The 25,647-nt window shown below is 40.9% G+C and overlaps 1 protein-coding gene across 1 annotated transcript in view; it reads right to left on the bottom strand.

Annotated features, from left to right (window-relative positions):
• The window catches only part of TNFSF11 (TNF superfamily member 11), a 34,888-nt gene extending 18,469 nt beyond the window's left edge, over positions 1 to 16,419 (bottom strand). Inside the window, exons 1-2 of the mRNA XM_050766221.1 lie at positions 16,049 to 16,419; positions 8,650 to 8,817 (exon numbers count right to left, since the gene is read on the bottom strand). Coding sequence (XP_050622178.1) covers positions 8,650 to 8,817; positions 16,049 to 16,267 — 387 coding nt within the window. The 5' untranslated portion in view covers positions 16,268 to 16,419. The remainder of the gene's footprint in view (positions 1 to 8,649; positions 8,818 to 16,048) is intronic.
• Between the last annotated feature and the right edge of the window lie 9,228 nt (positions 16,420 to 25,647).

Here is a 25,647-nt window from a genome sequence, read left to right as displayed (position 1 = left end):
ATGAGGCAGGGGCTGGAACGAGGCTTTCCAGAATACAGAAGACTTTTTGTTAAACGTTCAGCAGCTCAGACTTCATCCCAACAACCACAGCGATCTACTGAAGGATGCTTTAAGCAGGAAAAGAAATGACCTGTTCAGATGTGCATTTTAGAAGCCCTTCGGCTATAGAAAGGATGGACCAGCGGCAGTGAGACCAGGATGGGGTGGCCAGGTGCAAGGACCCAGGCAAGAGAGGATGATGAACTCTGTACATGTGACCACCACAGTGAGCAGAGTAGAGACAATATTTGAAGGTTTTGTAAGTCGGTAGAATGCACAGGAGCCGGGAGAGGTGAAGAGTGGATGAGTAAAAGGATAAGACCATCTTCTGACTTCCAGTTTGGGGTGGTGGAGATAACGGTATTGTCATTCACCATGAAAGACTAGATGAAATAAGAAGCAGCCATGGGCACTGAGAAGAAGAGTTCTGAGTGCTTTCAAACTTTTTGATGCATATGAGCCTTCTGGTTTATCATTATAATGATTATTTTTACTGGTACTACAACTGCCACCACTGCCACTACCTAGTGTTCTTGAAGGGCAAAGACTGAGGACAGGTGTAGCAGCCTAGTGATGCGGAAGCTAAGTGAGAATGGAACTCCCTCACACCCTGAACTTGTAAAGGTTCGAGCAAGCGTTTGTTGTCTGGTTATCTCAGAAACAGACAGCTCTTGACAATTTCCGGGACCCACCTCTTCTATACCACAGGCTTCACCCTCCTTCTCAAATACAGTCACTTCATTCACCATGGCTTCCCTGTCCACCAGTGCCTCTCACCTCTTCCTAGGATGCTGTGAAGAAATCACAGAGTCTACCCCTGAACTACCAAATCAGAGTCCCCACTGATAGATCTGGAGGCCTTTTCTCTTCTCTTTTTAAAACAAGGGCCCCAACTGAATCTTAAGATCCAGCAGGTTTGGAAACACTGCTCTAAGGCACATCCTGCTCTTCAATTACACAGGCTGTACCTCTCCTGCCGCTGCTGGTAGAACAATCCAATCTATCCCTTGTCGTCATGCTCTCCAACCAAGGACCCTCAGTTTCATCCACTTCTGGAATGTTAGCCCAAGATCCCAGGCCACATAATGAAGGCTCCTCTTTCAGGCATGTCCTTCCAGCTCTCTGTTTCTTTGAAGATGCCATGCAGAATATCTTTTCTTCCATCCTGGGATACTTGTAGCATAAAGAAAAGCCCACCTCTGACATCACTCACCTGTTATTTTCCTCTTGCAAACCCTCCTGCTTCCTACCTTCTTCCCTGGGTCTCCCCTGAAGTTGAGTACAAAGCCAATAACTTATTGCTGAGCTAAAGGCAATAGATGGCCTTGGTTTTGTAGGAAAACTCTGTGGTCTTACTTCAGCTTTCCCATAAAGACAGTTTTTATAAATGCTAAATGTGATTGGGGTTGAATTGCAGTTTCCAAAACTATTATGGCAAACAGAGATGAAATCCTATTGGAAAACCACTACATGACTATGACTAACATCTTGACTTGGGAACATGAGTGCTCCAAAACCCAAGTACCCTTGTGGGTTTATGAGAAACTTTCTTCAGACACATACTCTTGTATACAAAGGCAAAGAGGCAATGAATGGGGTTTAATCCCTCCCCTCTTTTTTTAACTAATAGGCAAATGAGAAATAGTGGCATATACCAACTTCAATGATTACAATTACACAAGCAGTTACAATCGACCTAAATTTCAATTGATTTCTTATTTACTTTAGCTTAAAATAAGAATGGGCTCCTTTAATAATGAAGATTGCAATTCAAGGGGATCTGTTTCCCATATGTAGAAAACATAATCACTTAACTGATGAACTTGCTAGTTTTTAATTAACGCTCTTTTTAATCTACAAAACCTAGCAAAAGCTGTGCAGGTGACAATCCAGGTTTACTCAATAATCACAGATGCAATCTCTAAACAGACCTTTAAAACTTCCTCAAAAAGATGAATGCTGTTGAATCCACTTTCAAATTTCTCTCTCTCTCACAATCTAAATAATCCCAAAGTATTTTTACCTTTTGGAAATACAGTCTTGACCATTAACATTTTTAGTAGACTTATGTATTCTCAGAGTTAACTCTTGCTCATATGATAAGCCCACCTTCCTACCTAAATGGGGTCTAGTGAATGTCAGAGACTGTTCATTGTCCCCTCATCTCCTTCCACTCCTTTTTGCCTATTAGTTATAGGCAACTCCCTTCCTCAAGCTTTGTGGACAAATGGCTGCTCAGTTAGAGACTACCTTGTCCAGCCTCCCTTGCAGCAAGATGTGGTTTATGAGTAACTTCCAGCCGATACGACGCTGCTAGAAGTGATGTCTCTACTCCCAGGTACTGTCTTCAGTTTTCTTTTACCCTTCCCCTATCTAGAAATAACAGCAAATGGAGAAGCCAACTTGGAAACAGAGATGGAAGGTTCATGTTGAGGACAGAGGCGCATCCCTACTGGTCCTGGATGACTCATGTCTGGATTGTTATGTGAGAGAGAAAAAGCTTCTTAGTTAGTTCACAGAATGGATGGGTCTCTTTGTTACCTAGTTCAGACTATAGCAAATAACAGCGAGTACTTCACTGAGGATCAAAGTGCTACAAATCTTTGAGTACGTTAATCTTCATATTGGAGGATACTGTGAATTCTGAATTCTACATTATGAATTCTGAAGATGAGGCCAAATATGTACCTGATCCCCAGGGAATAAAAAAATAATTTCAGGTAAAAACGAATTGTTGAATAATTATGGCTCCCTGGTCTTACTTTCTGTTCTCCAGTTAAGTCTTTAGAGACTCAAAGACTTATACTCCAGGAAATGGTTGGTCGAGGATATGACAACAAGATAACTTATCGGCAGTCATTACAATACCATTGGCTTTTCATATTCTGGAGGGAAGTTAGAGAGTTTTATAAAATTCAACTCATATATGGAGCCAGAATCACGTTTTTAGTTCACATTTTAAGCCCCCCTCTACATAGCAGGCTATGCAGGGCAAAGAAGCCTGATGAAAATGTGACTGATGTGAGAGGGCCAGCTGGAGGTAACTTCTAGCAAAAATAAACCTGTGTTATTGTTCTACTGAAGCACTATTGCCTCAGGCTATCATATTCTCAATCATCAATTGTAGGACTGGTAAGACAGCATCATATAAACGAGAACCAGGCTCATAACCTTCTGAATGGCTTTATGAGTTGGTTGATGTAAAATATTAGTTTACAGAGTTCAATAAGTTATTGATCATTTGTTCATGCTTTTCTCCGTTCATTCCTGAGAATAAATTAAGAGTGATGTATTCAGATGTGTGTGAAATGGCTGTGGCCCTTGTCCTGATGGAGATTGCAGCTTCACTCCATGATCTTCAAAAATGGCCGACTGTGCAGCTCCAACAGGGAAAGAAGTTTTCATGCTCTCAAACGTACATATTTATTTATTTAAATATTAAATAAAATCATGCCCGTATATTTGTACATTACAAAATATTTACTAAAGCACAGCTTTTAAAAGCTAATATTAAAAAATACATATACAGAAAGTCCCTATGCTTCTTTCCCACATCCCAGGAGACAATCTTGAATGCACTGAACATCCCATTTTGGAGAAGAAAGTGATTTGTGCTATTTGTTTATCGACCTTTCTCCTGCACATTATTCTTTCAAATACCTCTGCAAGTAAGTTTCAGGAAGGTATCTACAAACAGGTACCCGATGTGAAATGAACAAGCCAGCACACTAAAGTCAAGTGCAGTCACAGCTGGCTTTCCACCCAGTCTGGCCAGGGGTCTATGGTATGAGTGTCCTCTCTGCCATGCTGGGAGTCCTCGTTTGGATCTGAGCTCATTCCTTCCTCACCCCCCGGCTGGCAGAAGCAGGGACGCTGCCAAAACTGGAAACAAGAATCACTTTATAAATCAGACACCATATTTGCACTAGTGTTTTCTTTATTGTCATAGACTGTTATGATAGACTTTATAAATTGTGGTTGGTAGGGTTGGATCACTAAGAGGCTTTCAGAGTTCTGTGCTAAAGGGGTTGGGGGAAGCCAAGAAAACCCAGCCACAAACAAAAATGGGGAAAAAAACAGCATTACAAGTCTGACCAAAGACATTCTGGGTAAACACCACTTTCGCACACATATAATGTGATATTGTGCTTATGTCTGGTATCTGTTACCACTGGAGGGGTTGATCTCTCAATAATGATTGCAGCCACACATGTAATTTTGTTTTAAGGGTTCACTCAATATCTGTATTAGAAATAAAACTAAGGTACAAACTGACTTAAGAATGCCTAATGCATCCATCCTATTTTTAGCATTGGCAAGAGAAATGAGAAATCTGATTATTTTGGCAAGATGTGTAGAATGTCACATTAACCGATAATCCTCATTGAAGGACAACACATTTGACAAATCATTATTTGAATAGAGTAAGGGAAGGGTAAATCCTTGGATATAGGGAAAGACATGGCAAGGTGCCGAGCACATTAAACACACTTAATGAATATTGGTTGATTCTAATGATAAGGTATAAATAAGACTCGTCTCTTTCCTAAACATCTTGTCTTGGGGGAAGAAATGGCATCTTCTACCTTCAAACACACATTGGTATAACAGCTTTAATTTATAATTCTTTAAAAAGGATTACCTGTGTCTGATATTATTACCTATGCAAAAAGGCTAAGATCCTATAACAAAACAAAAGCAAATGTGAAATTGATGAAATAAAGTTCTACTCATCCTATGAGTCATAGTAACCTATCAGTATAATTAAGACTATGTGCCCTTAATAAGTGCAGCTGATTATTCTCGCCTGACCACCAATTTTCTCCTTATGGTTTGCCAAGTAGTGAATCTCTCATTATGAGTGTTACTCATTTGGAATGAGGCATCATGTCTCCAAAAGGATCCTAAACTAGTGAAAATTCAGCCATTATTGCTCAGTAACACCTTTATACACAAATTGCTTTTCATACTGCCTGAGTCACTTAGAAATCTCAAAGGAAGTGGGACGATGTTCTGATGAGGGAGGAGGTGGTAGAAAAGTTCACTGAAGCCACACTAAGTGTTAATGGACACTATTGCCAGTGAACAACAATTGGCTACCAAGTACTCTCTCAATCTGGGATTTATTTTTACTTAGGACAAGAGAAATTACTATAACTTTTAAAAAAGGATAAACAATATGTTTTTTAAGAATTCAGATGTTCACTTATTTAAAGTAATGTTGTATTATATTAAATTATACACACACATACATTCACACACAGAGAGACACACAGTAAGCCATTTGTTCTCTTCCATGGATTTGTCTGCTATCCTTGGCCCAAGTTATACTGCAAAAATTATGATGACTGTGCATAGTTATGTCTTTACATTATCCAATCGTATTTTAAATGCCTCTGTAGTGGTTTCTAGTTTTATTCCTGTAAACCTTGTACATTTCTTGTTACGTTTATTTTTAGAGCATTTAAAAAATTATGAATGAAATCTTTCATTTATGATTTCTAGTTATTTGAAATAAGGACAGCTAGTGATTATTACTTATTAATTTTTACAAACTGATTTATTTTATTCTGCTTGTAGCAATTCAGCTTCTTTTGAATTTTCCTAAGTATATAATCATATCACATGCAAATTCTGCCCTCTTTTCTCTCTATATATTTTCTTATTTCATTCTCTTGTGTAATTACATTAGCTGGCACCTTCAGAACGACATTAAATAATGTAAGGACAGTGGGCATCTTCGTCGTGTTCCTGACTTTAAGAAACATGCTCTTACGTTTAATCACTAGGTAACTTTTAGTTTGAGACATTCATAGTAACATCAGGAATCCATCCAGTTCTGTTTTCTAATGGATTTTAAACATCAGAAATAGTGCAAAATTTTGTCAATCACTTTTCAGGATCTATAAGATGATAATATATTTTTTTCCTTTAACCCGTTGGGATTGAACCATTCTTGCAGTCTCATAAATAATGTTAATCATCTTTTTCCTTCCTTCCTTCCTTCTTTCCTTCCTTCCTTTCTTTCTTTCTTTTTTTTTTTTTTTTTTTCGGGGTCTTGCTACGTCACCCAGGCTGCCAGGCTGGAGTGCCCTGGTGCAACCGCAGCTCACTGCAGCATCCAGGTCCCAGGCCCAAGCTGTCCTCCCACTTCAGTCTCCTGAGTAGTTGGAACCACAGGCACAGGTTGCCATGCCCAGCTAATGTTTTTTTAACTTTTTGTAGAGATGGAGATCTCACTATGTTGACCAGCATGTTCTCAAACTCGTGGACTCACGTGATCCTCCCATCTGGGCCTCCCAAAGTGCTGGGATTACAAGTGTGAGCCACCACGCCTGCCCTCGTTCATAATATTATTTATTTTCAGAATTAACTTGGCTGATTTTCCATATTTATTCCTCCATAAGAAACTCAAAGGGTAACTTTCAAGAACCAGCACACCACTGAAATAAAAAGTTTATCTCGTCATTTTGAGGAGTTACAACATGGGTCAATCTAAACAGAACATTAGGACACAATCTTTTGCCTAATCAGAATTACCTTAATATGAAATGCCATTTTGAACTAGCAGATTGCCCCTAGTGCATGTCAATAGGTTGTTTATAGACAGATTACTCAGTATTTAAGAGATAAGCTTCACAAATGGGATAAAAAGCAAACGAATGAAAACAAAATGTAAAACAGAATAAAAATGAATAGATTAACAGAATTGCTGTTGCTATAGCTCAAAAATTATACTGTAAGATTAAGGATCACTGAGTTTAAACATATACATCTACTCTGCATAAAGTCAAGCACCTACACACTAATTATAAGGAAAAAGTAATTTTCATAAGCAATGTGTTTTCTTATAGACACATTAAACTAAGAGGTACTTCATGCATTCTACAATGCACAACTTTTAACATTTTGATATCTCTGGAATTAAGATGCAACTAGAACCTATGATGATCATGTTTAAGTTTTTTAATCAACAGTTTCTTCTTTCTTAGTGATGCATGAAATAACAAAGTAGGCTGAAAACTGGTATCTTAGATTCAATAAAATACAGCAAATCTCAACTTTCAGGGTATTACAGACGTTCACCTTTGTTAGCTGGCTTTATAAAATAGCTATATCTTCCTACCTCTACTTCTGATGGTATTACAGACGTTCACCTTTGTTAGCTGGCTTTATAAAATAGCTATATCTTCCTACCTCTACTTCTGATGGTATTACAGACGTTCACCTTTGTTAGCTGGCTTTATAAAATAGCTATATCTTCCTACCTCTACTTCTGATGGTATTACAGACGTTCACCTTTGTTAGCTGGCTGTACACAACAGCTACATCTTCCTACCTCTACCTCTGACACATGTCCTCTTTTTAAATAATTATATTACTACGTGTGGATTTCTAAAAAAATAAACTAAATTAAAATTAAATTTAGAGGTAAGGGCTTTGAGAACTTCAAGAGTTACTCTGGAATGACCAGAGACCCAGGGAGTTGCTAGATAGAGGCTGGGATGTGTAAATGGATGCATGCATGCATGCAGGTATGTAACGCACACACAGGTTTTCCACTGGGGTCACTGTCTGTGTTCTATCTGGGTTTTGGTGGAGTCAGTGAGTAAAATAATTCTCCGGCTGCAGAATTCTCAGGTGGTTTTGTCCAGGAAAGTAAAACTGGCAGTTATTACAGTGTCTCCCAACTGGTGCTGTCGGTGTAAGAGAAGTCATTGGTCTGCTCTGTCCCTAGCTCTTCTCTTGTCACTCAGCTCTCCCAGAAAATGAGAACACGGACACAGAATCTCCATCTCACATTGCTTCCTGCTCTCCCTACTTCACCGCAGATGACAGCAAAGGACCAAGAGTTACAACTGCTTCTCATCAGAGCCCTGGATCAACAGATGTGCGATAGGGGGTCCTGCCATTATGAAGCCAAACAGAAAGGAAACAGCTACCAGAAAGTTCTGTGAACTGAGCGGATGGTTTCTAAGTCAGGGAATTCAAACTAGCAAACTGACTCACAGACAGGCCACAGCCACCTTAGTCTCTCTTCCAAGCGGGAATTTAAATCCCTTCTCTTTAGGCCGGGCGTGGTGGCTCACGCCTGTAATCCCAGCACTTTGGGAGGCCGAGGCGGGCGGATCACAAGGTCAGGAGATCGAGACCACGGTGAAACCCCGTCTCTACTAAAAATACAAAAAATTAGCCGGGCGCGGTGGCGGGCGCCTGTAGTCCCAGCTACTCAGGAGGCTGAGGCAGGAGAATGGCGTGAACCCAGGAAGCGGAGCTTGCAGTGAGCCGAGATCGCGCCACTGCACTCCAGCCTGGGCGACAGAGCGAGACTCCATCTCAAAAAAAAAAAAAAAAAAAAAAAAATCCCTTCTCTTTAAAAGAAAAAAGAAAAGAAAGAAAAGAATATTTGCATGAATGTCCCTGGTTGCCATAATCAATCACTACCAACTTCAAAAGAATTCCGCTAATCTCTTTAAAGCATTCCCTGTAGCTCTTTTACAAATTATTAGAATAAAAAGAACAAAGTCAACAGCACTTAGCCAGTTTTAATTTTCAGTATTGGTAGAGTCAGCAAGGGCCCTTGACTTCTCAGCCTCAGTGTGGACTTACCTTTTGCACAGCTCCTTGAAAGGCCTGTTTAATTCTCCTACATGAATCAGGTATTAATTTTGTATCTTGACTCTCCAGAGTTGTGTCTTGAAAATCTGCATTTTCATGGAGTCTCAAAATTCTATAAATGCAGTGAGTGCCATCTTCTGATATTCTATTAGGATCCATCTGGGGAGGAGAAACAGTAAGGAGGTTAGAGTGCTTATCACTAATCATCCTGCTATTTAATGAAGTGTGACTTCAGAACAAAAAATTCATACTTGCAAGAGTCTTTATGTCCCCAACAATCAATAGTTAATACAATGACCCTCAAGATGTGAAAACATGACTTCTAATTCATTTGAATGAGTAGCTGACTGTCATCCACAGGACAAGGCACCGTTAGTCCTGCGGTGGGCTTTTAACAATGACAGAAGTGTATGTGCGTGATTGATGGGGGAAATTGTCAAATTGTCTGACAACATGAAAGTGTTCATAGAGGGGAGGGGCACCAAGGAAATCACATGTGATCACTGTAGGGAGAGGAAGCTTTTTGTCTTTAAATCAACTAGATGCAACATGCTAGCTGGGATTATGAGGCCCACTTTGAAATGCAAAGCATGAAGCCTACCTAAAACAGGTGAAATCAACATCATCTTGAACCACCATGTTTGCCGGGCCTTTTTTCCTTAATCAGCCAAAGAAGGGAGAGAAAAATCCATTTTTTACCTCTAAACAAAACTCGAAGTCAGACGTGTAATCTCTCTTTTTTGTTGACTCTCTCATCAGTGTTTCTCAAGCCGGGATGGTATACCTGTCAGGGGGTGTTCGGGAACGGGTGCAGGTGATATCTGGTGTCATCACATTAGGGTGGGGGGGCTGCATGAGCAGATATTAGAGATGTGTGCTGGAGGGATGCTAAGATTCCTGTCATGTAAGGAATTGTTCCACCCAAAATATACTCATTGAGTAATTAGCTGATTGCCTGTTAAGAATAGGTGTCCAGCATTAGAATATCTTTAATGACTACTCTTTAAAATTGTCAGCCTGCTCCTTCCAAGCCTTTGCAGCGGTTTCAATTGCCAAGTAAAGGGTGGCAATAATTAGCTATCACCTGTTTTAATAATGAGAATTTAATTTGTCCTCTTGGTTTGTTAAATATTCAAGGTACTTCATCTGTATTCTCTTATTAGCTGGCACAAACTAGGCGAAAAAGAAAAGCTACGTAAGTTTACAAAGCTCAGTCAAATTAATGACAAGTCTCTCTTTCTCTCTTTTAAAAAGTAATCGGAATGATGTGTTAGTTTATTAACCAACCATCAGAAATAAACTAAAAAGAGCCTATCCATATCTGAGATTCTCAAAATGAAATGACAGCCTTTTTTTTTTTTTTTTTTTTTGAGATGGAGTCTCACTCTGTCACCCAGGCTGGAGTGCAGTGGCACCATCTCGGCTCACTGCAAGCTCCATCTCCCGAGTTCACACCATTCTCCTGCCTCAGCCTCCCAAGTAGCTGGGACTACAGGCACCCGCCACCACGCCCAGTTAATTTTTTTGTATTTTTAGTAGAGATGGGGTTTCACCCTGTTAGCCAGGATGGTCTCAATCTCATGACCACGTGATCCTCCTGCCTTGGCCTCCAAGGCAGATTACAGGCGTGAGCCACCGCGCCTGGCCAAAATGATAGCCTTTTAACAAATGTACACTCACTAATACAAATTTTATTCTTCCAGTCTTGCACATATAAGGACTATCTATAATCATCACGGAAGAGACACCACCGTGAAGCAAAACTGTGTACAATCTGTATTTATTTTTCCTATATTCTTTAGAATAATTAATACAAGTCATAATATGTGAATTTTTATACAAGGAAAGTTTTCAATCACACACTTGGCAAAAAAAGTCTTTCTTATGCCAGTGTGTATCCCACAAGACCAGAAAAGCCTAGGCAACTGATATGAAGGGTCACTGGGTTTAGACCTCAGGAAAGAAGAATCATGCAAAGGCCTGAATTGACACACCACCAGAAAACTGCTGAGCCAAAGCAATAATGTGGCCTTAGTGGGGAAATGCCTGGGGACCCTAAACTTGGTTAATCTGGAGTCCTGCCAACAAGCTAAGAGCTGTCTAACAGAAGCAGCAGTCCCCTTTATTCTTTTTCTTTCTCTTTTTCTTTTCTTTTTTTTGGAGACAGGGTCTTGCTCTGTCACCCCCACCCAGGCTGGAGTGCAGTGGCATAATCATAGCTCACTTCAGCCTTGAAATCCGTGGGCTCAAGCAATCCTCCTTCCTCAGGCTTCCAAGTAGCTGCGACTACAGGTGCAGGCCACCATGCTTGGCTAATTGGCTAATTTCTTTCTTTCTTTTTTTTTTCTTGGTAGAGATGGGGTCTTGCTATGTTGCCCAGGCTTGTCTTGAACTCCTAGGCTTAAGCAATCCTCCCTCCTTGGCCTCCCAAAGTGCTGGGATTACAGGCACGAGCCACTGCGCCTGGCCCCTATATTCTTGATGCTCAGGGTAGTCCATTCAGTAGCATCGTGGGCTCACTGAGGGCTTGCTAGAAATGTAGAATTTCAGGCTTCACCCTGGCATACTGCCTGGGAATATGCATTTTAACTAGATCCCAGGTGATTCTTACACACATTACAGTTTAAGAAGTCATGCTTTAAAATATAGATTTTCTACTATTACAACAATTCCAAAGTTCCCTGGATACCAATTTTAAAATTGTTTCACAAGTGACATCAGTTAGTACAAAGATACTCCAACAGTTAATCACGGTTACTGATTTGATGCAAATAAGTACAATGCAAAGATTTTGTCCCCTTTCTGTTAAAAAAAATGCCCACATCCAGATCCCATCTCACTCCTATCCCAACCCTCACTGGCCAATTTCATCAACATCCCTAAGGGTAGGGTCCAATCATTGAACCTCTTCCCAAATACTTCAAATGTGCAATTGAGAACCACTGTTTTGGAAGGCAGCATTAGAGCTAAAATATGTATAAAACCCCATCCATTGTTTTTTCCCAAAAGAAATCAAGAATGCATGGCATAATTGCTTTTAATATACTCATTTATTTTGTTTACTCAAGGATCACACATTAGAAATTTATTTTTAACCCACAACCACATGTCTTTCTCATTCCAGTGCCCTTGCAGCTCTCCTTTCCTGAAAATGGATACTAGGAGAAGAGGGAGGAGGAGAGGTTCAGGGTGCAAGGCCAGCCACACACACAGGTAAATGAGGGTCTCTAAGCTGAAGGAACTGCAGAGCAGGGAGGGAGCCAGACGGATGCTGGACCCTCAGCAAATGCCCACAAACTGACTGAACGAATGTATCACCTACCCAACAACTTATCTATTGGCACACATTAGTCTGGTTGGAGGACTGCATGATTGAAAAAGTATACTCTTTTAACTACTAATCTGATAATCTGCATATTACAATCAGAAACAGACATATCTGTAGTGTTGCAAATTATTAGAAAAGACTTTGCAGTAAATTAGATATACAAGGCACTGGGCTAGATGCTACGAATAAGGTGGTAGGCCGGGCGCGGTGGCTCAAGCCTGTAATCCCAGCACTTTGGGAGGCCGAGACGGGCGGATCACGAGGTCAGGAGATCGAGACCATCCTGGCAAACACAGTGAAACCCTGTCTCTACTAAAAAAATACAAAAAACTAGCCGGGCGAGGTGGCGGGCACCTGTAGTCCCAGCTACTTGGGAGGCTGAGGCAGGAGAATGGCGTAAACCCGGGAGGCGGAGCTTGCAGTGAGCTGAGATCCAGCCACAGCACTCCAGCCTGGGCGACAGAGCAAGACTCCATCTCAACAACAACAACAAAAAAAATAAGGTGGTGTGCAAAGCAAGCAGTCCCTGTCTTTATGGAACTTACACGTCATTGAGGAACGCAGAAATTCAACCAAAAGTCACAGTAAACTGAGTAGCAAATGAATTCATTGTACTTAGACATGTCTAAAAACATGAAGTGAATCTTGAATATCTTACTTAAAATGGACTGTTAAAATGCATTTGTCAGATAACGTGGTGCCTATGAAATAAACTGCCTCATTTTCTTTTAACTTCCTTGAAACTTAATCATTTGTAGGGTTAAATGAGGCAGGATGCTTGACGTTTGTGCTACTTCGTTATCTGTGTTTTCAAACAGGCAGTGCACACCTCTACATCAGATTTTCAGTAGTGACTGCTGTCCTAGCTAACAAACAACTAGGGAGGTTGGTTTGTGCATATTGGGGGATCGAGGGAAGAAGTTAAAAGAGCACAAGATCTTGAGTTTTCTGAAAAGCTTATCTTTATAGCTAAACCCTAAGCTTTGAATATGGTTATACGGATGTTAAAGACACACACACACACACACACACACACACACAGAGCAACTTTTTGAAAGGGTTTTTTTTTTTCTTTGTAAACCAAAGTATGAATACTATGTGGTAAATATATAGCAGAAGCCACACACTATTTTCTCTTTGGCAGGGTGGTGGGGGAAAAGCCAAGCTACACTGGATCAAGTAGATATATATTTTTTAACATCGAGGCACACGCAATCTGCAAACATTTAGGAGGCTGATTCAATTTTATCTATTCACACATTTAAGAAAACAAAACTTTTTAAATAGCCACTGTAATTTTTACACTATTCTGGGCATTCTTCTAAATGCATTTAAAAACTCAAACTGCTTTTCCTTGAGGATTTGTATACCTTCTTTTCTCCACCTTTAAACAAAAACAATAAAACTAATTCCTCATTTTTAACTGTAAACTACAAACATGTTACTAGATACTTTGTTCTCATTCAAATGCATTTAGAAACCCCAAATAGTTGATTCACAACTTTAGTGGGAATCATAAAACTACTATGATTTATTTGGTACCAAGTTCCAATCCAAAAGAGCCGACATAAGTGAAAATGTTAAATCAGCGGCAGGTCATATGGAGACTATTCTCTTAGCTAGGACTTTCAAAGAAGGTATCTAACACATATAAAACGGGAAAGAATTACAGAGTGAACCCCAATGCACCCATCAGCGCTTCAGCTATTACCAATGTATGGCAAATCTTTTTTCATCTGTAAGCAACCAGAAATTATTTTGAAACAAATTCCAGACACCGTAGCAGTTTTATCTGTAACTATTTCAGAATGTATCTCAAAATGATTAGGACTCCTTTGGGTAACAATTGTAGACACAATAGCCAGTAAAATGCATCCAGATCTAGCGGTATATTCACATGAACACATTGTTCCTAATATTTTTTCTTTACTGAAGGAGATGACCTTTTTAAAATGCAGTACAAAATTGGGTTCGGAGTAATGGCTAAATTATTTTGCACAAGTCAAAGGAACCGAATCTTCATGGTATTTAAGAAAACCGTACCCAGAAGTCTGATGATATTAACTTCTCCAAAGGAATATTTTCTGGCTAGACTTACTAACTCACATGTTTACTTTGAAAAAGAGTTCTGAGTGTTTCACTATTTATCCATACAGCATCAAGACTGCTAAATGATGATGGGAGATCACTGAAAGCCCCGACTCCTCAGCCCGCGGGGACCACCGAGAATTCCTAGGGAAAAGCTGAACAACTCTAACAAGAGCCCAGCAGGTCACTCTTTCCTACATAGCCATGCCACCGATTTCCACAGCTCCTGCCAAGTCAAGCTGTTCATGCTTCCTAGAACTCCTTCATTTCTGACTGCTCTTTCAACATTGGACACTCTTCACTGTTATGGCAATGAAAATGCCATATCCCTAAGGTGTTAGAAAAGATAGACAGTGGAGAACTAGTGCCTCTTTGATCCCTTTTCTGAATGTTGCTCTTTTGTTTGACTAAGAATTTTAATGGTTTTATTAGGCCCCTCGGCTCCATGCCCATAGTAAGTGGACACTGTGTGTTGAATAAATGATTCTTAATTCATTCCATGGCATGTGATGGTGCCATGCACAACGCTGGCATTCCATGCACAAGCACTAAATGGGATGATTATTAACAAAATGCTGGATGGGAAAATGGGTAAACCATTCTTGTTGCAACACACTCCAATGAAAGAAAGACGTTTAGTCACTTTCACATAGATTTGTGTTATCTGTGTTGCAAGTAAATCACTCAAAAGTTGTCTTTTTAGAAAAAAACTCTCAATGGGTAGATTATATTTAATGCAGATTTTCTTAAGTGTGGCTCATTGCATTTCTACTTTTAGTAGGTAATCACACTAGTTCTAGAAAATGCAAACTAGCGGATAATGAATTCTTAACAAAAAGCCTATGATTAAAAGTAATGGAGTTCGAGACATTGGCACATGTCAAAAAACCATACAATCCAAGCAATGCCATGTTTTGATGCATCCCGTTTGGTTTAGTAATCACCTTTGAATCTGAAAACGAATGTAGTCCAAACCCAACTTTCTTTTCCCATAAAAAAAAAAATGCACAGTCAGCCCCCCACTTCCTCTGAGAAAGAGTTCACAGCACCAGACAAGAATATTTGAATGAATCCAACCAACTGCACTGCAATTTCCAAGAAAACACAAGAGCATAAACCACCAGAAAGCATAATATTACAAATTTACCCCTTCCTTCCTACTATCTCCCTGCAGTTCCTAGCCGTCGTGCAAAAAACCTCTTCATCTTTTCGAAGGTTGGTTATTTGCTAGACTGTAGTAACACCGTGCCATCACACACACCTCGCTTCCTTCCTCCGCCCACCTCCCTGACAGGCACGTGGGGCTGTCCTTCTTCCTTCACCCCCACAGGACAGCGCCACAGCCGCAGAGCCCCCATGCCGAGCCCGCGCCTCTCTGGTCGCGCCGTGTCATTCTGCCCACCCACTGGGCGACCTGGGCACGAGCACCGCGACCTCCCGCTCTGCGCAGCCCTCCAGCCCTGGGGCCCCAGCACACCTGCAGAGCAGCCAGGCGCAGGCACCGAAATCCGCCGGGTGGTGGGTGGGAAGAGAAAGGTAGATGCCCAAGTGAAGGCGCTCAATTTTTTTCCTACATGAACAGAAGTTGATTCTTAACTTCAAGTGAGAAATGACAGGGAGAAAAAGCATGCAATCACTACCAGAAGAGGTGAGAGGCCAGTGCTGTTTCCCAGCCTGGGGACGGGGTGAGATTCAAACCCATCGTCTGGCCAGGGGAGCTTGCTCTCGGCGCACCGCGGAGCTGGGGTGCGTGCGCGGAGAGAGAGCAGAGTGCGCCCAGAGAGAGCAGAGTGCACCCGACAGCCCCGCGCCAAGTTGTCCCCAAACTCGACACTCCCTCTCTCAGAGTCACTTTCCCCCTCCTGAATATGCAAGCTCTGGGGAGCCCAGCCCCGCGGCCGGACTCAGTTTTCAAGTGCAGGGGAACGAGAAGGGCGCTCCCGGCCGCGCGCCCATGGGAATGTGGCCACTCACCTGCGCTCTGAAGTAGAGGAACAGGGCGACGCTGCAGACCACCTGGCCCAGCCCCAGCCCAAGGAGGGCCACGAACATGGAGCGGGAGGCGGCGGGGGGCTGATGCGGCGCAGGCGGCGGCGGGGTGTGCAGGGGGCCCTCGTGCGGGGCTCCGGGGCCGCCGCCCATCTCCTCCGAGCCACGCAGGTACTTGGTGTAGTCTCTGCTGGCGCGGCGCATGGCGCTCGGCCCTCTGGCTCCGGCGTTCTCCTCCCTCTCCTGCTCCCTCCCCTTCTTGTCTGCGGCCAACTCCGGAGGCTGCGGCGGAGCCTCGACGTGGGGCGCCGACTTGGAGCCCGGCTTTGGCTCCTGGGGCGCGCGGGCAAGCGGGCAGGGCGCCCGGCAGCCCCAACTCTTATAAACCGCTTGGAGAGCGCTGGCCTCGGGAGCCAATCAGCCCCAGGCGAGGCTGCCTCTTCCACTCCCACCTCTGGCTCGCCTTCCTTCCTTTCGCCCTCCCTCTCTCTCAATCACTGTCACTGAAGGGCCTCCTTCGTGGGGGCCCTCCGAGGAGGAGGCTGGGGGCGACTCCAGTGGTTCCAGACTCCGCCTGCCGTTCTCAGCTGTCTTTCTGGAGGTCCAAGAGATGGCCTAAGGAAGACGCAGAGGAGACCTTTGCTAAAGGATAAGGATTGCACCTCAGACATTCCTCCTGCAGTTCACATCCTGGAGTCTCGGTTTCCTCCCTAGGATTTAGAAAGTTGAATTTGATGGTCTCTGAAGACCCTTCCTGTCCAACCTCGTCCCCCAAAGTGCTTCCAAATAAAGTTTCTCAAAGTATTTTCGAAGACTTCGAAAATTCCAGAATCCCCTTCCCATATCCCTATTCCTGCATCTTGAACGTGATATTGAGTGAGGCTGGTCTTGAATGTGGCAGTAGAGAGCCTATAGACACTAACTCTGACTTTATAAAGGTGAAAACGGTGCAGAGAAAAGGGTAAAGGGGTGTGTAGCCAGAAGCAAGCATCCGAGGAGGGCTCACCCAACCGTCAGGAAAGAGATGTAACACGAAGCTGATTATATAGTTAAATGTTAGTTTCATTGCTAAAGAAACCTTGCTAGGGCTTTTTAAAAACCTCTATTCAGAACTGTGGCCCTCAGTGAGAAAACAAAAATATTAACATTGCTCACAAAATTCTGATACTTCAGAAGTAGGTTGCTGACCAATTTAAACACCCATGAAACTTAGGATGTTTCCACTTTTTTATTAATACTGTCATCCCACAGTATCCATGGGTTCCACATCTGTGGGTTCAGTGAGCCATGGATCAAAAATATTTGGAAAAAAAAAAAAAAGGATGGCTGTGTCTGGACTAAACGTGTAGACTTTTTTTCTTGTGATCATTTCCTAAATGATTCACAACTAGTTACAAAGCATTTACATTGTAGTAAGTATTATAAATAATCTAGAGATAATTTCAAGTATATGGGAGGATGTCTGTGGGTTAAAAGCAAATACTATGCCATGATATGTTAAGAAACTTGAACATCCATGGATTTTGGTATTTGCGGGCAGGGGTTTGGTGGTGTCCTGGAACCAGCCTTCCATGGATATCAAGGGACTACTATGCCTTTTTATTTTGCATCCTCTTTCTGCCTAATTCGCTAATGAGTACTTCTCTAGGCAACATTTGTGACAAATGACAGGTCTCCGAGTTATTAAAGCATGTGTTCTAAATTGAACACTTAGACCTCAGTAAATGTTAAAGAAGAGTGACCAGGTTGGATTTTTTTTTAAAGGCACCCATACAAAGAAAATGATCTATTCAAATTCAAAAATGCCTTTAGCATTTATATGTGTATCTAGCTTGGTGGAGAAGGGACAAAAAATTTTCAAACTCAAACATACAAACAATTGATGTTAATCTTCTACTACTTGTAGTCTTTGGCCTCTTCCTAGTTTTTGTTTGTTAACTTTGGGAAGTAGGTTTATTGTCGTCTTCTTCTCCTCCTCCTCCTCCTCTTTTTCCTCATTCTCTCCTCCCTCCTTGACTCAGGAAATAATTCCGTATTTCTTCTTTCTTATAAATATTTATTGGGATCAAAGATTTTAAAAATGTGTTATAACAGCTAAACCCACAATGACTTTACTATAGTGTCTTCCATTCTTTTTAATGGGTTTTTATACAATGTTTTATACATCTTTTTAATTCCTTGACATCTTGATCCTCAGGTTGCAAGAAAGTCCCTCAAATCATGTTCAGGTGTGCTTGACCCAGGAGCTTCATATATGGGACCATATGTTACATTCCTACAGAGTTCTTCATATGACATTTCTACTAGCACTCCAAAAATGTCATCCTACTATATTCTGGCTTCCATAGACTGTATTAGATACTCCACTGTCAGTCAACCTGCTGCTCTTTCACAGGTAATGTATTTTTCTTGCCCATGTATTTACTTATTCCTTTGTCAACACTCACTCTCCAATTAATAGGTAAACTCCATATGTTCAAGGACTCCTGCTGTATTATTCACCTCTATAACATTCACCATTTCCTAAAATGTTGTTGCCTGCTATAGTAGGTGCACAGTAAATACTTGCTGAATAAAATTTGAGCAAAAGAATCTTCAAAGCCTCTGCCAGTCTCCCAGTCTAAGCCACACTACATCTTATCTGAATGAATCACACTTGCCTTCTGAAGAATTCTGTGCATACTGATCAGGATTTTCTTCTAAAAAAAAAAAAAGTATATGTCATTTCCATACCTGCAATTCTTTAATGGCTTCTAAGAGTTGTTGGTATAAAGTCGGAACTCTGGAAATTAGAAACTGTCAATAGGCCAGGCGCAGTGGCTCACTTCTATAATCCCAATGCTTTGGGTGGCCGAGGCATAGGATCACTGGAGCCCAGGAGTTTGAGAATAGCCTGGGGAACACAGGGAGACCCTATCTTTACAAAAAATGAACAAATTAGCCAGGCATTTTGGTGCACATCTGTGGTCCCAGTTACTCAGTAGGCTGAGACAGGTGGATCGCTTGAGCCTAGGAGGTCAAAGCTGCAGTGATCCACGATCATGCCACTGCACTCCAGCCTGGGAGACAGAGCAAGATTCTGTCTCAAAAATTAAAAAAAAAAAGATAAAAATAAAACCATCTAATGTTCCTTCACAAGTTGGCTCAAGACTCCTTTTCTATATCAGCTTCAAATGCTTACCCTTAACTGGAGTACTCCTCTCTCCAACTCCTACACCTGGAGGACTCTCCCACTTGTCTTTCCTTACTCAGCTCAAATGTTGCTTCTCTAGAAGTCTTTCTCAGGTCTCCTAACCCAGGTGGCTCCCTCTGTTTTATGCTCCCATGGCACCCTTAAATTCTCCTGTCATGTCACTCACGCATTTCTTCATTTTATTCTACAGATATGTCAGAGAGAACCCCTATATGCCAGCACTGGGCTGGATCCTAGAAACGTGGTGATCAAGATAGAACATGGGGCTTACACCCTAGTGGGGTTCAACAAATCATCACACAAATCACTAACAAAACCGTGATTAGTACTTTGAAGGCAAAGTGCAAGTCCAATGAGAATCTTATAATGATACTAGGGTCTTTAGACTGGAGATTAAAAATGTTAGATTTAACATTTAAATGTATACAATTAGGTCTTTAGACCCTAGTATTATTACAAGACTCTCACTGTACTTGGACTTTGCAAGTACAATGCAAATGTGGGGAGTCAGAGAAAGCTCTTAGGCAAAGATAATGATTTGAACTACTCCCAGAGTAACCACCACCCAGAGAGAAAGTGGCCAGAAGCTATCCTAAGCTGAGAGTGATTGTATTATTAACATGTCTTCCCAATTGCATGTCTGTCTTATTTATCATACATTCATTAATATATTTATTTTAACAATATATTAATCAATTCTTTATCAAAATTATAAAATAGTTAATGTGAACAAAATAGTTAAATAAAATAGTTAAGTGAAAGCCTTGTAAGCTAATAGGTATTAAGAGATGCCAAGACCCCAGAACATAATTGAAGATTCAAAGTTTATGTCAGTACTCCACTATAAATAACACAATGTTTAGATCAACATTTCTCAAACTCTATTTCCTACTACCTTAGTGTATTAACATAGAATTCTTTTGGACTCATGTGAAAATGGATTGGTTCATGTTATTGAAAACTAGGGCTAAGTCTAGCTTCAGGAATGGCTGGATACAAGTCTGAATTAAGTGCCTTTCCCTTGAGCCAGGGAATTAAGTTAACCCCATGTGAACCTCATGTCATGGACTGAGAGGAGGCAGAGATATTTGTCAAAGGAAAATTAAAGTGCAGCTATGAGAAGGATGAGGAATTGCCGCACTGCTGGGCAGGTACAAATACTAGCTGTTCATGATCAGTCATTTGCTAGGTCAGCAATTTTCAAACTTTTTACATTCTTCAAAATTATTGAGAACAACAAAGAGCTTTTATTTGTGTGAGTTATATTTATAAATATTCGGTGTAATCAAAATCCAAGCAGAAAATTTTACCATATTAGCATGTTAACATAATGTTAATATAATTTTATAACTGACTCATAATACTTTTATAAAATTATTTTATTTTAAAAAACAGATTTTCAAAAAATAAGTAGGGAGAAACGTGCCACTGTTTTACATTTTTTCACATCTCTGCTATTGGCCTGATAGAGTCACATTCAGTCCTGCACTCACTCTGCTACAATATTGTACATCATGCAGCCTCTAGAAAACTTCACTGTATGAATGAAAATGAAAAAGGAAGTCATTCATTATTATCATGACACACTTTTCACTTTGCTGAACTCCAGAGAGGATCCAGCTTCTAGAGGTCACCTAAATTCCTTGGTTCCTTCATCTCCAAACCTCATTACTCCAGTCTCTGACCTCTGATTCTGTTCTCACAACTTCTCTCTGACTCTAATATCTCCCTCTTTTTTTTTTTAATTTTTATTTTTTTGAGACAGAATCTCACTCTGTCACCCAGGCCGGAGTACAGTGGCAAGATCTCGGCTCACTGCAAGCTCCGCCTCTGGGGTTCACACCATTCTCCTGCCTCAGCCTCCTGAGTAGCTGGGATTACAGGTGCCCGCCACCAGGCCCGCCTAATTTTTTGTATTTTTAGTAGAGACAGGGTTTCACTGTGTTAGCCAGGATGGTCTCCATCTCCTGACCTCACAATCCACCCACCTCAGCCTCACAAAGTGCTGGGATTACAGGCGTGAGCCACCGCGCCTGGTTAATATCTTCCTCTTATATTAAGAACCCTTGTGATTACATTGGGCCCTCCCAGACTATCCAGGATCATCTCTGCATCTCCAGATCCTTAACTTGATTACATATGCAAAGTCCATTTTGCGATGTAAGGTAACATATTCAGAGAGTCTGGGACTTAGGATATGGATTCCTTGGTGGCGGAGGGCATTAATCAACCTACTGCAGTGTGGGAAAGCCATCCCACTTTTGCTGGCCCCTGGGTTCCTTACCATCCCTTGTTAATGTGCTTAACCCTGACTGCGACTCTTCAAATTAAAATCTTTTCAGTTAAATCCTTTGAATTTGCCACCTATTTCCTGCCAGGACCCTGTATAATATACTTGCTAAATCTGAAGCCAGTTACAACTAATTTATAAGTGTGGGTATTACAAAATATATATGCAGCCCCTCATGCTAATAACAATTTTTTAAATGTATATAATCATAAGTAATAAGTATGTGAAAATATCTTACCCTGGAAATGGGGTCAGCCTGAGCAACTTTATGAAACTGGTGGGCTTTGTCTTTGGTACTTACCATCTGTCCTTTGAGCACTCTTCTTCCTTTTCTCTCTGTTCCCGCCTCTTCTGATTTCAGGTCTGGGCTCATAGGCTGCCCACTGAAAACCCAGAGAAACCTCTCACATAGGACTGGCCTCCCTAATAATCTAATCCAGCTTAACCATTACCCTTTACAAGCAACTTGGTCTTATTACATTCCCTTCAGCTAACAAATTAACTAATAAGTGATAACAAATTAACATTGACTGTGTCCATGGGCAATTGAATTAAAATTTTATATTGGCAGTCTTCTGGAAATGTACTACCTTACCCTTGTTACCTTAAATCACACAATTTATAAATTTAGAAAGGTGAGTTTTATTTCCTAAGAATGGAATTACAACTTGCAGGCAGGAAGGGCAGCCTGTCACTGGAAAAAACCTAAAGCAAGCCCTTCAACAGAGGGAAGAGTAACACAGGAATTTAAGCTGAAGGGGTTGGCAAAGTATACATAGTCAACAGGACATAGGAAGAGCTATGAATATTCATGAAAGGGCGTGAGCATGCATGACAGGCAAACATGCATGTTACCTGCGTCCCAAGTTCCATTGGGATGGAGATTTAACATTTAAATGTATACAATTAGTTGAAGAAGGGACAGGAAGGCGCTCAAATGTGCATCCTTTTAACCAGCCAGAACCAGTCCATGGTTGGTGGTCTCTTATCAGGAGAAAATTACAGAAATCAGTCTCTTGTCCAATCAAAGCTGTCACTGTGGCTTGTGTAACAGGTGGGGGCTCAGTTATTCAGTGTCTGATGCTGGGGAGCTGTAACTGCTTCAACATCATTGATCTCAAAGCCAGTGTTGTTTAGCTGCTGGAGAAAGAGGGAGAAGAAACCCTGTGGGAATTAGAACACAGTTAAGTGCAAAGTGTGCGACTTAACCCTTGCCTGGCATGGCCATAGGTCTTGTTTACAATTTGGTATCTTATTGCCATAAACAGTCTATTCTGTCACTCTTATGATCTCTGTTTTAACATTAATGCTGTCAGCTGTTGTGTCTAAACAGCAAAGGAAGGGAATATAATGAGGCGTCTGACCTACCATCCCATCATGGTCGGGAACTCAGGTGGGTCTTTTTATTATTATTATTTTAAGGTTTCTCTGAGGTCCCCTTGGCCAAACAGGGCCTATTCGGTTGCTTGGAGGCTTAGGATTTTATTTTTAGCTCTCACCCCTAAAGGAGTGCATTTTTAATGGTAAATTATCAGACATCACGGAAAACTGTATGGGAGGTGAGAGAGGAAAAAAATCTTGGTCATGTAGAAAGGAAGTAAACCTGTCCATAACTGTTTATCTCTTCTATGCACAATGCTAGAAATATTTAGAGTAATTTTATCTCTTACTTACTAGAAAGCAACTCTGTATGATAGGTTTTTAATTCATTAATATTATCTCAGACTTATTCCTAAAATAAAATTAATCAAGTATTACAGCTTTTAAATAAACTTTTGGGAAATACAAAAATTAATTAGAAAGATGTCGCTGTTTCTGAAAACATAATTAAATAATATCAAAGGGTCTTATTGTATTCATTTCCTAAATGTTTCCAGAATCTGTCTGAGTTTTCCTCAGAAAATAATTTTTTAATAATTTCTTCTTTGAAACCCTTATTTTTACCATATTAGGTCTTCCATAGTACATTGTTTAACTTGCTGTTTCATTTTATTTATGTATTTATGTATTTATTTATTTTTGAGACGGAGTCTTTTCTGTCACCCAGGCTGGAGTGCAGTGGCGTGATCTCGGCTCACTGCAACATCTGCCTCCTGGTTTCAAGCAATTCTCCTGCCTCAGCCACCTGAGTAGCTGGGATTACAGGCATGTACCACCATGCCTGGCTAATTTTTGTATTTTTAGTAGAGATGGAGTTTCGCTCTGTTGCCCAGGCTGGTCTTGAACTCCTTACCTCAAGTATCTGTTTACCTCGGCCTCACGAAGTGCTGAGATTCCAGGCATGAGCCTCCGTGCCTGGCCTTTGTTTATGTTTTCATCCTGAGTATGTTCCTTCATTTGATCTAGATCTATGTTCAATTTTTCAGCAGTTTCTGTCCTATTACTAAGGTGATCTGTTGGATTTTAAAGTCCAAAATTAAATTTTATTTCAAGAAATCCTTTTTTCTCTTCAATTGGTCTTTCACAATAGCTTCTTGTACCTCCTCAATAATTCTCCTTACAATCATTTATAAATTCACCTGTTTCTTTACCAAACCTTCTCGGTCAACAAGCTGCTGAGTTTATTTGATTCAAGTCCCTCTTGCAAGCTCCTGAGACCCTTTGGGTGATACCTGACCTTTCTTTTCCTACCAATGTCCAATGGTGTCGGTCCCCATTGCTTCTGGTATGTCAGATTATTAGAAGGGTCTTAGGCAATGGTAGACATCCATGAAGTGAGGGGTAAGGAAGGTGCTTCCTCACCAGGATGGCAGCTTAAGAAGGACTGGGGCTCTCTCAGGGCTGGAAATTTCAAGTAGATTCCATATGTCTCTCGGGATGCATAGGGATCACCTGGCCAAGTGATTATAGTCTCTCAATAAGCTATGGGATTGATTCTCTTTTCAGACTTCCCCAAATCTACTAATACTTAGGTCTGCTCATTGTTGTAAATAATTTTGTCCAGAAGTTGGCCTGTGCTCTTCCGTTCCTATACTGTCTCCTTAGGTCCTAAAGCCTCAGGTAGACTTCGCATCCCCACATACTGTCTGTGTTATTGAGATGGGAGTGGGAGGGTGTCAAGGAACAAGCCTATGCTGCCATATTCCCAGAGTGCTTGTTCCCTTCTTCTTGTCTGTAAACGAGCCTCTCATCATTTCCTGCCTAAGTACTAAAATGGCTTCCCTTTCATCCTTCCAGCAGTCTCCTCTCACTTAAACCCATCTTCCAGATTGATCTATTTTTCATGAACAACTGTATGTATAACTTCCCCTCTTGAAACCACTCAGCAGCCTACCAACGCTTAAGATAAAGTCCAGGCTCTTTACAAACTCTTCCTTAATTTTTTTCCCATCTCTGTCTTTAGCCTTAACATTCATCACTGCCTTGCACTTAAATTTCTAGTTTTAAAACATAAAGAATAACTTGTAGTTTTCTTGTATGTCATACTATTCATTTCAAACCTCTATTTCTTTGTTCATGCTAATAATGTAGTCATTTAACAAACATGTACTGCATACCAACCATGAGGCTGGTACTCTGGTAGGCATGAAATATAATGCTGAATAAAATAGATAATTGTCATGCCTACAAAGCTCACACTCTAAGGCAAATGTTGTAGAAACATTGAAAGAATAGAACCTAATAGATGCAAAGAGAAAATAAAGCATATTATTTCCTCCCTTCAGTGAGAGTTTAGTTTAAAACCATTCAGTAAACTGCTTTATTTATTACATGGAAGATCTCAGCAGACCACGGCATTACCATAACAATAACAACTAGACAAAGCCACCCAGATACACTACAAAAAATATATATATTTTTTCTTTAGTGTATATATATATATATATATATTTAAAGTTATCGATGAGCTGATAATGCAAAAAGAAAAAATCTAAAGGGACGGAATTTCACATGAACATTATTTTCTAGGTAAGAAAGATTAACAGTCCCTTTCCTCCCTGGGAACATATGTCAAGCATAAACACAGATAGGTGTAGTGTTGAGTTTGCTGTAGGCAGGGAGATTTTACTGGAGCTAATGTAACAGATTAAAATCTACAAATGCCCAACTATTTTCTCCAATTACTGGTCTTCTTCTCCCACAGACTTTTTGTTGAGTACT

Source organism: Macaca thibetana, chromosome 17 (genome assembly GCF_024542745.1).
Source record: "Macaca thibetana thibetana isolate TM-01 chromosome 17, ASM2454274v1, whole genome shotgun sequence".
NCBI lineage: Eukaryota > Metazoa > Chordata > Mammalia > Primates > Cercopithecidae > Macaca > Macaca thibetana.
The sequence above is the reverse complement of the archived record's forward strand: the minus strand, read 5'-3'. Positions and strand labels throughout refer to the sequence as shown.